At 36.0% G+C, this 13,195-nt stretch overlaps 1 protein-coding gene across 1 annotated transcript in view; it reads left to right on the top strand.

Moving 5' to 3' along the window:
• Nucleotides 1-1,048: 1,048 nt before the first annotated feature.
• Nucleotides 1,049-13,195, top strand: part of LOC145292863 (eukaryotic translation initiation factor 3 subunit M-like) — a 48,027-nt gene continuing 35,880 nt past the window's right edge. The window contains exon 1 of the mRNA XM_080138972.1: nt 1,049-1,206. Within this exon, the coding sequence (XP_079995098.1) occupies nt 1,165-1,206 (42 nt within the window). The 5' untranslated portion in view covers nt 1,049-1,164. The remainder of the gene's footprint in view (nt 1,207-13,195) is intronic.

Genomic DNA, 13,195 nt, shown 5'->3' with positions numbered 1-13,195 from the left:
GTAGCACTAATAGATTTATTTAGTAATGTTTATAAAGAAACAAAAAAGGTTTTGCTGCTCATCATAGGTTGACGAGGGAAGAGAGAGTTCAACCAGTAGTAGCAGCAGTTGATGTCACATTACGAGTATTGTGGATTACTCCTTCTGCTGTTGGGTCTGTTCTTTTTCCTCTGTTGCTGTTTCTGCTGCTTGGGTCAAAGGGCTTCCACAGTTCTTATAGTGCCCTTTCATTGGTGGAGAATTCCAAGTCAGTACAAAGCAATTTTACGATTTAAAAGCCCCCCCCCCCCAAAAAAAAAATTTTTTTTAATGATACTTAGCATATGAGGCTATTTCAAAAAAAAATTTAAATAATTTTAATAAAAACTTTCTAAAAGAAGAAACAAAAAGAAAAGAAGGTGGCTTTCAAATCGTAAACTGTTTCGGCCTTTTCCGGAACTAACCTCATAAGAACTGACATTCTTTGGGTATCCATTTCTTACAAATAGTACCGTGTGAACAATTTGTTGTTGTTGTCCTGCTCTAAATGATCTGTTTCAACTTAAAAAGTTAAAAAAAAAAAAAAAATTGTGACACAAGGTGGAAAGATTGAGTAAAAATTAAAATTGTCTCAGTCTAAAAAAATATTTCTTTCACTAACTGAGGATAGAAAAGATGAAGTTAGTACAATATTAGAACAGATACTGTACTTTCCTCCTTCATTCACAAACAAAACTGTCATAATTCCCTATATATATATATATATATATATATATATATATATATATATATATATTCATGTTGTGGGTTTGACACACGTAAGTATTTTTATATCGTAAGGATTTTAGCATCGTAAAGTACTCAAGTTGTCATAATGGTTTCCTCTCCAAATTAGTTTACCAAAAATTTCAAATACTGTGTTTGGCAAGGGTAGATAACTCGTCTACTTTTTTATTTTTTTACTGTGTTTGAAAATATTTTTCAGTTTATTTTATGCACATATTTATATTTATATCAATGATGTATAATTTTTGTGAAGAAGTTATAATTCGTTCATCCAAATTTTAGTAACATTTAGTAACCTTTTTGTTTGGTTTTACATTTTCGTAGGGGGCCTTATGACACAAAATGTGACTCAATTTCGTAAGCGGCCTTTCTGAGTTGGGTTCTCCCAAAGTTAAAATCATGAGTATACCCGTCTTCATCGATTTAGCTGTTCCTGAACAGGTAAATAAACGAAAACAATTTTATATATAATTATATTGAACTAAAAACAACTTTGATAATTGCAATATTTCTGGGGTTTTTTGTTTCTCCATCGTGTGAAGCGCTTCCTCGTGGATTCCAAATGCCGGTTTCATTGAATGAAGTAGTAGTAGTAGCAGCAGCCGTTTTAGTAATTTCAGATAATCATAAAATTGCTTATATATATTTTTTTTTTTTTTTTGTTAATGTGTTTGTTTTAATTTTAAATTCATGATTTTTCTTGTTGATTAAGGTTATTTTCTTAAACTGATTCACCTGAAAACTTTGACCTTGATTTTGTTTTAATCACAGATGTCGGCTTTTCATTGTTGGAGCGAAACATGTGTTTTCTCCCTAATAAGTAGCCATTTTGTCCCAACAAAAAACACATTCTAATGCTTTTATTTTCGCAAGATTTAATTTCTCTTCGAGTTTATTTCGTAAAATTTGTGTCTTTTCATGGGGGAGATTCCACAGCGATGTTTTTGGATCGTTCAAGAATTTAAAATGTAATTTCTATTTTGACAATATTGTCACTTTTTTTTGTACCATATTTATTTTATACAAATTTTTCAAAAGCACGTGAGAAAAGTGTGCATTTCATTTGATTAAGTCACTCAAATCTTAATACTCGACATATGTCTAAGCTTAAATTCTAGCCGTAAATTACTTTCTCTTCGACAATTAAGTTTAATTTCGAAGAGTCACGATAGTAGTCATGTCTGCCATTAATTAAAAATCCTATCTTAAAAAAATATAAATGAATAAATAGCACGTTCATATTCTGCATAAATACCAAATGTCTGGCATTTGTCTCTTATTTTGTTTAAGAGTAAAAATGTTATATTTGTCCAGGACAATGGTTACTATTAGCGACATAAGTCAATACAGCTGGAAAATAGTTTTAAAACGGGAAACGGAAACTGTTTTTATCGTGTTGATTTGTGAGTTAGGGTTTGTTTTACTGTACACATAGATTCGAAAAAGTTGTCACAAAACAAATATAGAACAAATAAATGTCATCAAAGGCAAGATAAATTACTTTTCTACCCAACTGGATATGTTTTTAGTGTTTATATTTAATGTAACATGTTTATTCAGCTCAAAAAACATAGTGTTTACCGATGTATTGGAAAATCTAAAATGGCAGCCGACTCTCTCTTTGAGGCGGTAAGTTTGTGAAAATGAGTTATAAATAAAAAACCAGACAAAATACTGTTAGAAACTCGCTTAATATATGTTACCGTGACATAGGCCAACATATATTCAGCGGGTTTTTAACAGTATTTTGACTGTTTTTTTATTTATAATTTCTTTTCCCAAACTTACCGTCTCAGAGAGAGAGTCGGCCGCCATTTTGAACTTTCCAATACATCAGTAAACACTGTATGTGGTTATCCTGACGCTCCGCACTTCTTTGTTTACTTGGAAGTGACGTCACACAAATCTTATAATACGGATGGGATGGCTACAATTGTAAAAATAATTTGTTTTATTTTTCTTTCATTTTGAGCTCCTTTTTTCTCCCGTTTGTTTTTGTTTTCTACAATTAATAAACCAGTTTACAAGCAAAAAAATAATTTGTTTTACTTGTATAGTTTTTTAACAGGTGCTTATGCAATTTAATTAATTTCTCCCGTTTAACTTTTTTTTTTTTTTTCTCCCATTTCTTATTTTGAACGGAGAATTTATTTTCATTTTGAGCTCTTTTTCCGATCCGGCGTTACCTTTTAAGTTTTATAGGTACTCCTGCCACCTACTCCTGCCCTGCAGTCCTCCTGCACTTTACGACCCGAGCTATTTTTTAACGCTATTATTTAGAAACCTATTATTTAATATGGGGAAGGGAGGGTGTATTGTAACTAACTACTCTGTACTTTCACCTAACAATTCAATTAAAAAAAAAGGTAAATATGAAGAATTACTCCACCCTCGAGAATTTCTTTAAAAGTATCACTCTTATAGGTTTTCGGGGCCGCTGAAAACGAAAATAACGTTTAAAATTACGGCAAACGAGTAGTTTCCAAGATATGAAGAAATGTTAGTTCTAAAAAAGTGGGGGATCACTTTTCTATAATAATACAGCGTAAAATAATCACCCACTTTGTGGCCACGAATTGGGGGGGGGGGCTTTCTTTCCACCCTCGGAAAATCCTTTAAAATTCCAAGGAACAAGTAGTTTCCAAGATATGAAGAAATGCACTCACTTTATGGTCACGGCTGCCGGTTTGTTTATCGTTCATTTTTTGGAGGGAGATTCAATTATAGAACTGGTATAGTTTTTTTGGGTTTGTATTACTGTACACATAGATTCGAAAAAGTTGTCAAAAAACAAATATATAACAAATAAATGTTATCAAAGGCAAGATAAGTTACTTTTCTACCAAACTGGATATATTTTTCGGGTTTTTATTCAATGTAACATGTTTATTCAGCTCGAAAAACATAGTGTTTACCGATGTATTGGAAAATTCAAGATGGCGCCTCACTCCCTCTTTAATACGGTAAGTATGGGAAAAGGTGTTATAAATAAAAAACTAGAAAAAATACTATTAAAAACCTGCCAAATATATGTCAAGCTATGTCACGGTAACGTATATTGAGCGAGTTTCTAACAGTTTTTTATTTATAACACCTTTTCCCAAACTTACCGTGTTAAAGAGGGAGTCAGACGCCATCTTGAATTTTCCAATACATCAGTAAACACATGCCTGCTATAGAGCGTGATATCATCAGCAAATATACCCATGTCAGAGACAATTTTATATGGTAAGGATCGATCCCTGAGGTACACCTGCATTTATATTATATTGTTTCGACGTACGCCCATCAAGGACAACCTGGATTCTTCTCTATTTTAAGAAGGATTTAATTATGTTAAGTATTCGTCCAGTAATACCATAGATTTTATTTTCATAAGACCATCGTGTCATACCCTGTCAAAAGCCTTAGATATATATAGGGCTACTGCCCTCCCCTCCCGCCCCTGTCTTATTCAGTGCTTGGTATATATGTTCAGAGATTACAGTTAGAATATCTGCAGTAGAACAAGCTTGCCTAAATCCATATTGATGGTGAAACAAAAGTTTAGCAGGTGTAAGATAGTGGACTAGAGCTTGATTAATTAAAGACTCAAGTATTTTGGCGAAAAGCGGGAGGGGATTAATTGCGCAATAATTTAATGAGTCAGTTCGTTTGCCAGAGATTTTGTAAACTGGTACCACAGAAGCAATATTCCAGCTGTCAGGAAAGCAAGATTCGGTAAGACATTTGTTAAAGAGTTTAGAGAGAACTAGAGCAACCTCAGCGGAGCATTTTTTTTTTTTTTTTTTTTTTTTTTTTTTTTTAATAGCACAGCCGGCATGAGATCAGGTCCACATGCTTTTGAGGTGTCTATGTTTTTTATAATATCATGTACTTGAGAAGGGGTGATTTTCAGATCATCTTGTGTGGTTTCTGTCCACAGAGGAAAATCAGGGAGGGAATGGTTTGCTGGGTCCAAGGTAGAGTTTGAGGGAAAATAATGGGCAAACATGTTAGCTTTCTCAGTTGCTGTACAAACAACCTCATGATTGTTGGATAGTGGGAGAATTATTGATTGTCCATTATTTACTACACTATTGTAGATTTTCCAGAAATCATGAGTTTCTAATTTCTGCGCTTCAATGCATTTCCTGGTGATTTCAGTATATTCACTCTTAGCTGTTGCTACTTCTTTCTTACAATTACTTCTAGCTTCTATATACTTTGTCTTTTTGTACAGGATTTATGCTGGATAAATCTACGGTATGCATGTTGCCTCTGGGCAAGTAGAAGTTAACCATTGGGTGGGGTGGGGTTTGCTATAGAACTTCTGTGTAGGAACATATGCTTCAATTGCTGCTTAGAACTATTCAGTAGTCTCATTTGCACACTATTCTGCAGGAAGAGAAAAAATATTTCCCCATGCGATCGCTAATGGTATTCCAGTCAGCCTTATTTTAGTATATTGAAGATAACCAGACATGTTAAAGATGTTAGAGGGGATGGAGAAGTGCAAGTTAGTTTCACTTAGTGCTAAGATATCTGGGGATGTTGCTAGGAGAAATGATTCTACATCCTCTAAGATAGTTCTAAGTCCTCGGATATGTGTAAATGCAAGCCCCAAGGGAGGAGGTGTGAGTGTGTGTCTGGTTTGAACATTTTTGGGGGATTTAGCTATCATTTCATTCTATTTAGTAGTTTCAGATCTGGATTGAGGTGCTAGGCAAAATGCATGTACATAGACACCATCATGCAACACAAGTAGATCATCAGCCGGATCCTTATCCACAAGAACGTGGTCTCGGGAACGCCCACCAGAGATGAGTGCAGGGTGCCTTTCCATGCGGGACATGGCACTACAAATATCCCGATATTACACAACTGATGATAGAACAGCCACTCTTAAGTGCTATCAAAGGGCTTCTGTACTGTCAGTTGGAAACAGCAACCAGTAACTGTCAAACCAGTACCCTCAAACTTGTCCGACAGGAGTGGCCCAGTTCAATCATGTTAGCATATATGGTAAATAAGCACCCCCAAGATGCCCAGTTATAGGAGAAGGGAATAAGGCAAATGTAGGGGACCGCATTCATTGCCCTAGTCAGGAAACAAGGCTAAGCATTGGGCGTCTCTAATGAGTCCTTGTCGCCGCACCTCTGCTCCTGGCTAATAGGCAAAAAAGGAATATGGGGTATAGATAGGCAGAGCCTATCTACTCCTTAAGCAGTTTAGGTTTGCAAACCAGTGATTTGATCAAGTCACCAGTTTTAGGGAGGTTGTCATCCAGGAATTAGGAGGCCTCCCTCCCCTGTTTGGTGCCAAGACGTATGAGGTCAGTGGCACAGGTTTACAAATTGGTTTTCCTTATTCTAGACGGATGACCTAACCAGATCTACTGGTCCATCAGCACTGAGAGGGTTTTTCCTGCACCTAGTTGCATGGATAATGAGGATTGATAGTTAGTATCAAAGAATTAATATCTACTTTGAAGTTATACTCCTCAGAATAGGATTAAGATTGGTTACGTTTTTAAAGGAGGTATGTATGAGTGTGGGGTGTAGATTAAAGGTGAATGTCTACTAGGGTTAAGAAAAGATTGTGTGGTTTATGGATTAGTGACTAATTGGAAAATTATAGTATAAGGGTTAGGGTGCATTTCAAAATGTGCTTTAGGTGTTAGTTTTCAAGTAAAGGTAATCACCAGTATTGTATCCCATCTAATGAAAGAAATATATAGTTGCTAGTTAATACAGATCACTTATAATCTGGGCACAAACTGTGACTATTAGTTATCTATTTTATAGATATTCTTTAGAGTATAAATATAGGTTAAGCTAATGCATTCCTTAGCAATAGAAATCTATAGATGTTGAGTATTTATCGATTTTGAAAGGGTCAGCCTACTAAAGTTTAGGACCGGAAGCTAAACCCTCCTTCAAGGTACATGCAAAGTGTGTGATTTTATATCAGCTTGGGGAGAAGAGCAATTGTTTTTTTGTCCAGTTGAAACCGGAAAGATGATATAATTTACAAGAATACAGCATTAATATACAATATAGATATACATGGATTTGGGGAGGATTTAAGGGTATAAGGATTTTTAATGTTTATCATGCAAAACAGACAGGAAGGCGTCTTGGTAGCAAAGTATTATTCATATAAAGCAGACATTTAGAAATAACATTTGTGCCAGTTATTTTAGTAACATATATCAGTAACAATAGGCCAGTTTAGGCCTTATATTTAAACATTACACTTAGTCATAGAATGAGAAATTATGATTTCCAAAAAGAGGGAAGCAGTATAAGTAAATAAGAGCAGGAAAACACGTTTGGTGAATAGCAATAACTTAATTGCTTCCTAACAAGTGGTTTGCACAATTTAGCAGTTTTTGTATAGTTTTGCTTTTATTTTTGGAGATATCTCATATTTTGTACTGTACTGTAATGCTTCCACTTCATCAAGATATTTCGGTCTGTCAGATCACTGCAAATCCAGTCTGAACAGCTCTTTTCGTTTTGGTTGTGATGTCACCAGATCAATGAAAGTTCTGTCTTTGAGTGGGATCACTGTAGATTACATTGGATAACAATCAGATTGTAATCTGAAAGTTATCCAATGGAATTGCCAAATGGATTAGTTCAGGATCAATCTGGAATTACAATCTTATCTTCCCCCCCCCCCAAAAAAAAAAGTAACTGGCATAAATCAATAAGAAGCAACCCATGGCATTATAGCCCTTTATAGCTTCTTCCTTTTTTTGTTTACAAAGGGGTCACCACTTATCAAGGCCCAAAAGTCACTCGAGGTTAATGGTTAATGAGTGTACAGAAGTCAATGGCACAATATCCTAGTAATCGTTAGTAGTGGAAATTTGGTAATTTGGATTACTTAAGGGGATGGCTCATCAAGAATTTGTTTATGTTGGACTTGAATATGACCATATTGTAGTCAGCTGGAAAGCAGGGAAATGGAAGAGAGTTCCACAGGCGTGCAGTTCTAAGAAAGAATCTTTGTTCATGGAATCTACATTTAGGATTAGGCACAGAAAAAGAGTGGGGGAAATTATTGATAGTGGTTTCAGCTAGACGAGTGTTTTTCATGAAAGTTTAGCGAAGGGAGGCATAGATTGGAGCTCAGACAGGCACCTGCCATGAAAATAGTGATAGAATAAAGACAGGCTCGTAATGTCTCTTCTGTGCGAAGAGGTTGCAGAGAAGAGAAAAGGGCACCCCCATCAGGTTACGAAGTCGATTTTGAACTTTATCGAAGTATGATAAAAGGTTTCCAGCAGTTCCTGCCCAGGTGTGACAACAGTACTCCATCTCTGGATGTACCTGACTCTTACTCAGGTAGAGAATTGCATCAGCAGTAAGATATCTACTAGAGCGCGAAAAGGATCCCACCATTTATCCAGCCCAGAAGCTTGTCAAAACATGGAGACTACCCAAGATGAGAGCCATTCATTTCAATTGATGCCAGATAGGAGATCAGAGCGTTGTGGTAGGGATATCTCCAGAGAAGACCCTAATTTACCTCATATGTGCTTCTGGGTTGCACTTGCTTACACCACCGCATTTATATTTGGCCTCTATCGCCCTCACAACAGCAGAGTTACTATCTTTAAGAGTATATCTGAGAAAATTGACCACATCCTGTCTGCTCATCATTCAGCTAACATTCACATTTGTGGTGACTTCAATGTCCATAATGTGGAATGGCTGACCCACTCGAACAAGACATGATGAGGAGAGATTTTGCCATTGCCTATGACTTCACTCAGATTGTTCACAAACCCATCCATGTGCCCGATACTACCGGTCAGTATGCAAGTCTTCTAGACCTTTTTCTCACAACTTCCCCTGAGCTATGTTCATGTTACATTCTATCTCCTCTGGCCACTCGGTTATATCAGTTAAGATAAAAATGAAATGTAATAAGTCTTCAGACGTACCTCTCTACCGTACTGTATATCGATACTGTATGACTGATTGGGATAGCTTCCGTAAACTTATATCCGATCTACCACTGCATTCTATGTTTAAAAAAGATGTGTCCTCCATAATACCAGACCTGACCGAATGGTTAATTGTAGGCATAGACCGATTCATGCCATCTAAAAAAATTCCAACAAAAACCTAACAGCCAGCCATGGTCCTCCCCAGAATGTGCTGCTGCCATCACTTTTTCCATAGCTACCAATATAATAGATGTACTGAGACTAAAGCTGCTTTCAGGACTGCCAGCAACCACTGTAAAAGAGTAATAAAAATGCAAGACAGCTATATGCTCAGTCCGTTTAATCCAAAGTAGCTGAGCAGCGGCTTGGTCCCCACCAGTTTTTTGGCAAATAGTAAACAGGATCCTGAACAGAAGCATGCGTTCCATCCCAACTATCATCAATGGACCCGAGATCATCTCGTCAGCATCAGACAAGGCCAAAACATTTGCCAAGAAATTTGCCATTAATTCTACTCTATGCGACGAAGGCCATCAACCCCCCCCCCCCCCCCGTATTTCCTCCTATAACAGACAACACGCTATGCAACATACAAATACACGCTATGCAACATACAAGCTAATCAAGAACCTTGATTCCAGTAAAGCAACTGGCCCTGACGGCATTCGAATTATAGTGTTGAAAAAGCTTCAACCAGAATTGCTCCTATACTTACAAAACTGTTTGAGCATTGCCTTAAAGAGAAGTGCTTCGCAACACCCTGGAAAACCTCATCAGTATGCCCTGTATTTAAGAATTCAGGTGATAAGTCATCTCCCTTTCAGTACAGACCAATAAGTCTCCTGTGTGTCATGAACCACAGGAGACTTATAAGCTGCTGGAATCCATATTAAATAGAGAAGTAGTCAACCACTTCAGCAGAAATAACCTTCTTAGTGACATGCAATATGGTTTCCGTTCTGCTAGATCTACAGCAGATGTGCTAACGGTTATATCTCACAGGATTAGCGAATCTCTTGACAAAGGCTTCCTTTCTAGGGCAATTGCTCTTGACATATCAAAGACCTTTGATAAGGTATGGCATAAAGACTTACTTCAGAAGATTTCCAGCTACGGTATAACTGGAAATGTTTTCTCAATTATTAAATCATTTCTCTCTGATAGGCTCATGAGTAGTGATTAATGGGCAGAAATCAGAGGCCCACAGTATTAATGCTGTAGTCCTTCAGGGGTCCATCCTGGGCCCAGCTCTCTTCCTGATCTACATCAATGATCTCTCAAAACACATACTTAAATCATTCGTTGACATCTATGCTGATGACACGACCATCTATGGCAACACATCAAAGGCTGTAAATGACAAAGTTCTCTCTGATTCTCTCTTCTCTGATCTTGTGCGCGTGGTACAGTGGGAGAAGAGGTGGCTAGTTACCTTTAATGCATCTAAAACCAAGCTCCTATCTTTACACCATCAATGCTCTGATCCCCATCTGGCATCAATTGAAATGGATGGCTCTTGTCTAGGGGAGTCTACATGCTTTGATAAGCTTCTGGGTTTGACCTTTACTCCTGATCTGAAATGGAATACGTACATCAAGTCTGTTGCCAAGGTTGCTGGAAAGATTGTGGGATCCTTCTACCACTCCAGAAGATATTTTAATGCTGATGCAATTCTCTATCTATATAAAAGCCAAATACGTCCAAGGATGGAATACTGTTGCCAGATCTGGGCAGGAGCTGCTAAAACAGCCTATCCTGCTTTGACAGAGTACAAAATAGACTTCGTGGCTTAGTGGGGGATACCCTTTTCTTTTCCCTGCAACCTCTCTCCCACAGAAGAGACGTTGTGAGCCTTTGTTTTATCGTTACTTGCATGGCAAGTGCTCGTCTGAGCTCCAATCTCTAGTCCCCCCTTGCCAATCTTTCACTATAAACACCCGTCTAGCTGAAACCACTGTCTATAATTTTCCCCACTCTTTATCTGTTCCTAAATCCAAACGTAGATTCCATGAACAAAGCTTCTTTCCGAGAAGTGCACGCCTGTGGAACTTTCTTACGTTTGCCTGTTTCCCACCTGACTACAACTTGGATGTCTTCAAGTCCAACATAAACAAATTCCTGATTAACCGCCCCCTTAAGTAAGACACCTTATCAAATCTCAAATACTAACGATTACTACGATACTATCCCATTGATTATTGTACACGCAATAACCCTTATCCCCGAGTAGCTTCCGGGCCTTGATAAGTGGTGACCACCATGATAAAAAAGAAAAAGAAAACCAATTCGACTCCGCTCTTGAGGTTCACTTTCACAAATATCCGTGGGTTTAAAGGTAATATAGATAATGTAAATTCTTACCTTTTAGTAAACTCCCCGGCTATCTTAGCATTAAGTGAAATAAACTTACACTCTTCAATCCTCTCCAACTACTTTAACATTACATACGTTTTATTTTTATTTATTAAATTGTTAGGTGAAAGTATAAGATAGTTAGAAAACACCCTTTCCATGTTAAAAATAGCTTTCTAAATAACGTTATTTCAGCACGGTAACATAAGTGCATAGTACCCTTTTTTAATGACTTCACACTGACAACGAGAAAGATGTTAGCATTTAGTAACATCCGTGCAAAGGTGTCACAGTAATCAACATGGCTGCAAATCTAATTTTAATGCCAAGAATGTTTTTTGGCATGTTTTACAACAAAACAAAAAATGTGTGAAAAAAATATTTGTCACAAAAAAATATTTATGTAACAAAAATTATTTCCAAAGATAAGATGAGTTACTTTCTACCTACATGGATACGTTTTGTGTTTTGATTTATTTTAAAATGTGTTTTGAAACAAAAAGTGTCAAGTCTGTTTAAAACAAAAAATGGCAGTTTCATTATAGTCATGTTGAGCCTCTATGATTGCTTAATAATTGAAAATTAAAATACTGATGAACTTTATTTTTGTACCATTGATGACTTATTGAATGGGAATTTTGTTAAATATTATTGTAAATATATAATTTATCAATGAAAAAAATTGGAACAAAAATGGTTTATAAATTGTGTATAAAATGACTATTCAAAAATCTTATTCAACAGAAATGGTTTTAAAATATTTTCAAACTATTAACATATAACATACAGCAGGAATAACTGCAATAATTTTTCATTTTCAAATATTTATGAAAACATTTTTTGGTGGTCTTGTATGAGATAACATTACATGTTTTTTATCAATTTAGAAAGGGCGAGTCTTCCAGGTGTGTTTTCAAGCTTTTTAGATTTCTCTCTCTCTCTCTCTCTCTCTCTCTATATATATATATATATATATATATATATATATATATATACACACACACACACACACACAGAAATCTAAAAAGCTTGAAAACACACCTGGAAGACTATATATATATCCCTAAAACCTCTGGCCGTGATGGGGGAATTAAGACTTGCTGCTATGGTTTCAAATAATCTGAAATAACAGCAAGTGGAGACTTGATTCCAAATATTTCTCATATGCTATATCTCCCCTCTTCTGGAAATAGGGTACCATTATGAATATCTCCAGTATCAAATAATCCTTATACACTGTGAAATTTACTTTATGTATGAAAACCAAAGAGGGGAGATATAACATATGAGAAATATTTGGAATCCAGTTTCTCCTTGCTGTTATTTCAGATCATTTGAAACCATAGCAGCAAATTTTAGTCTCCTCCTCCATGAAGAGGTTTTGGGGACATATCAGATATTTTGTAATTCATATGCAAAACTAGGAAAACAAATGACTATGACTGGGTAAAGGTGCAGTATTTTTCCACCGTCAAAAAATCCTTTAAAAATTACCACTAGGTTTTTGAGGATGCTGAAAACGAAAATAACAGTAAAAATCCCAGGAAACAAGTAGTTTCCAAGTTATGAAGAAATTATAGTTTCAAAAAATGGGATATCACTTTTCTATAATAATTAATGTAAAATGAACACACATTTTATAGTCACCTTTTTGGGAGGGAGAGTGTCTGTTATTTTTTAGAGGTGGTGTTTATTTGGTAATTGTGGCATGGTAGACCAATACAAAACCTACCTTAAAAAACTTGTTTTCTATAGGTTTTTGGGTGTTATGAAAATGAATATCGCATTTAAATTTTCTGCTAAGTATTTTTCCGGCAATTTAGCAATGTAATTCTGTAGTTCCACTGTTGTATGTGCAATCGCGCATATTTTTACTTAATACCTGGAAAAATACTTATTTGCAGAAAATTTAAATGCGATATTCATTTTCAGCACACCCAACAACCTATAGAAAGCAAGTTTTTTCGGGTAGGTTTTGTGTTGGTCTACCAGGCCACAATCAACACCACCCCTAAAAAAAATAACAGAAAGGTGGCCATAAAGTGGGTACTCATTTTACATTAAATTAATATAGAAAGGTGATCCCCCACTTTCTAAAAACTATTTCTTCATATCTTGGAAACTACTTGTTCCTTG

The sequence above is a fragment of the Euprymna scolopes genome, chromosome 14, assembly GCF_053919585.1.
Source record: "Euprymna scolopes isolate OS-2025 chromosome 14, ASM5391958v1, whole genome shotgun sequence".
In the NCBI taxonomy this organism is placed as follows: domain Eukaryota; kingdom Metazoa; phylum Mollusca; class Cephalopoda; order Sepiida; family Sepiolidae; genus Euprymna; species Euprymna scolopes.
This window is presented reverse-complemented; position numbering and strand designations above follow the sequence as displayed.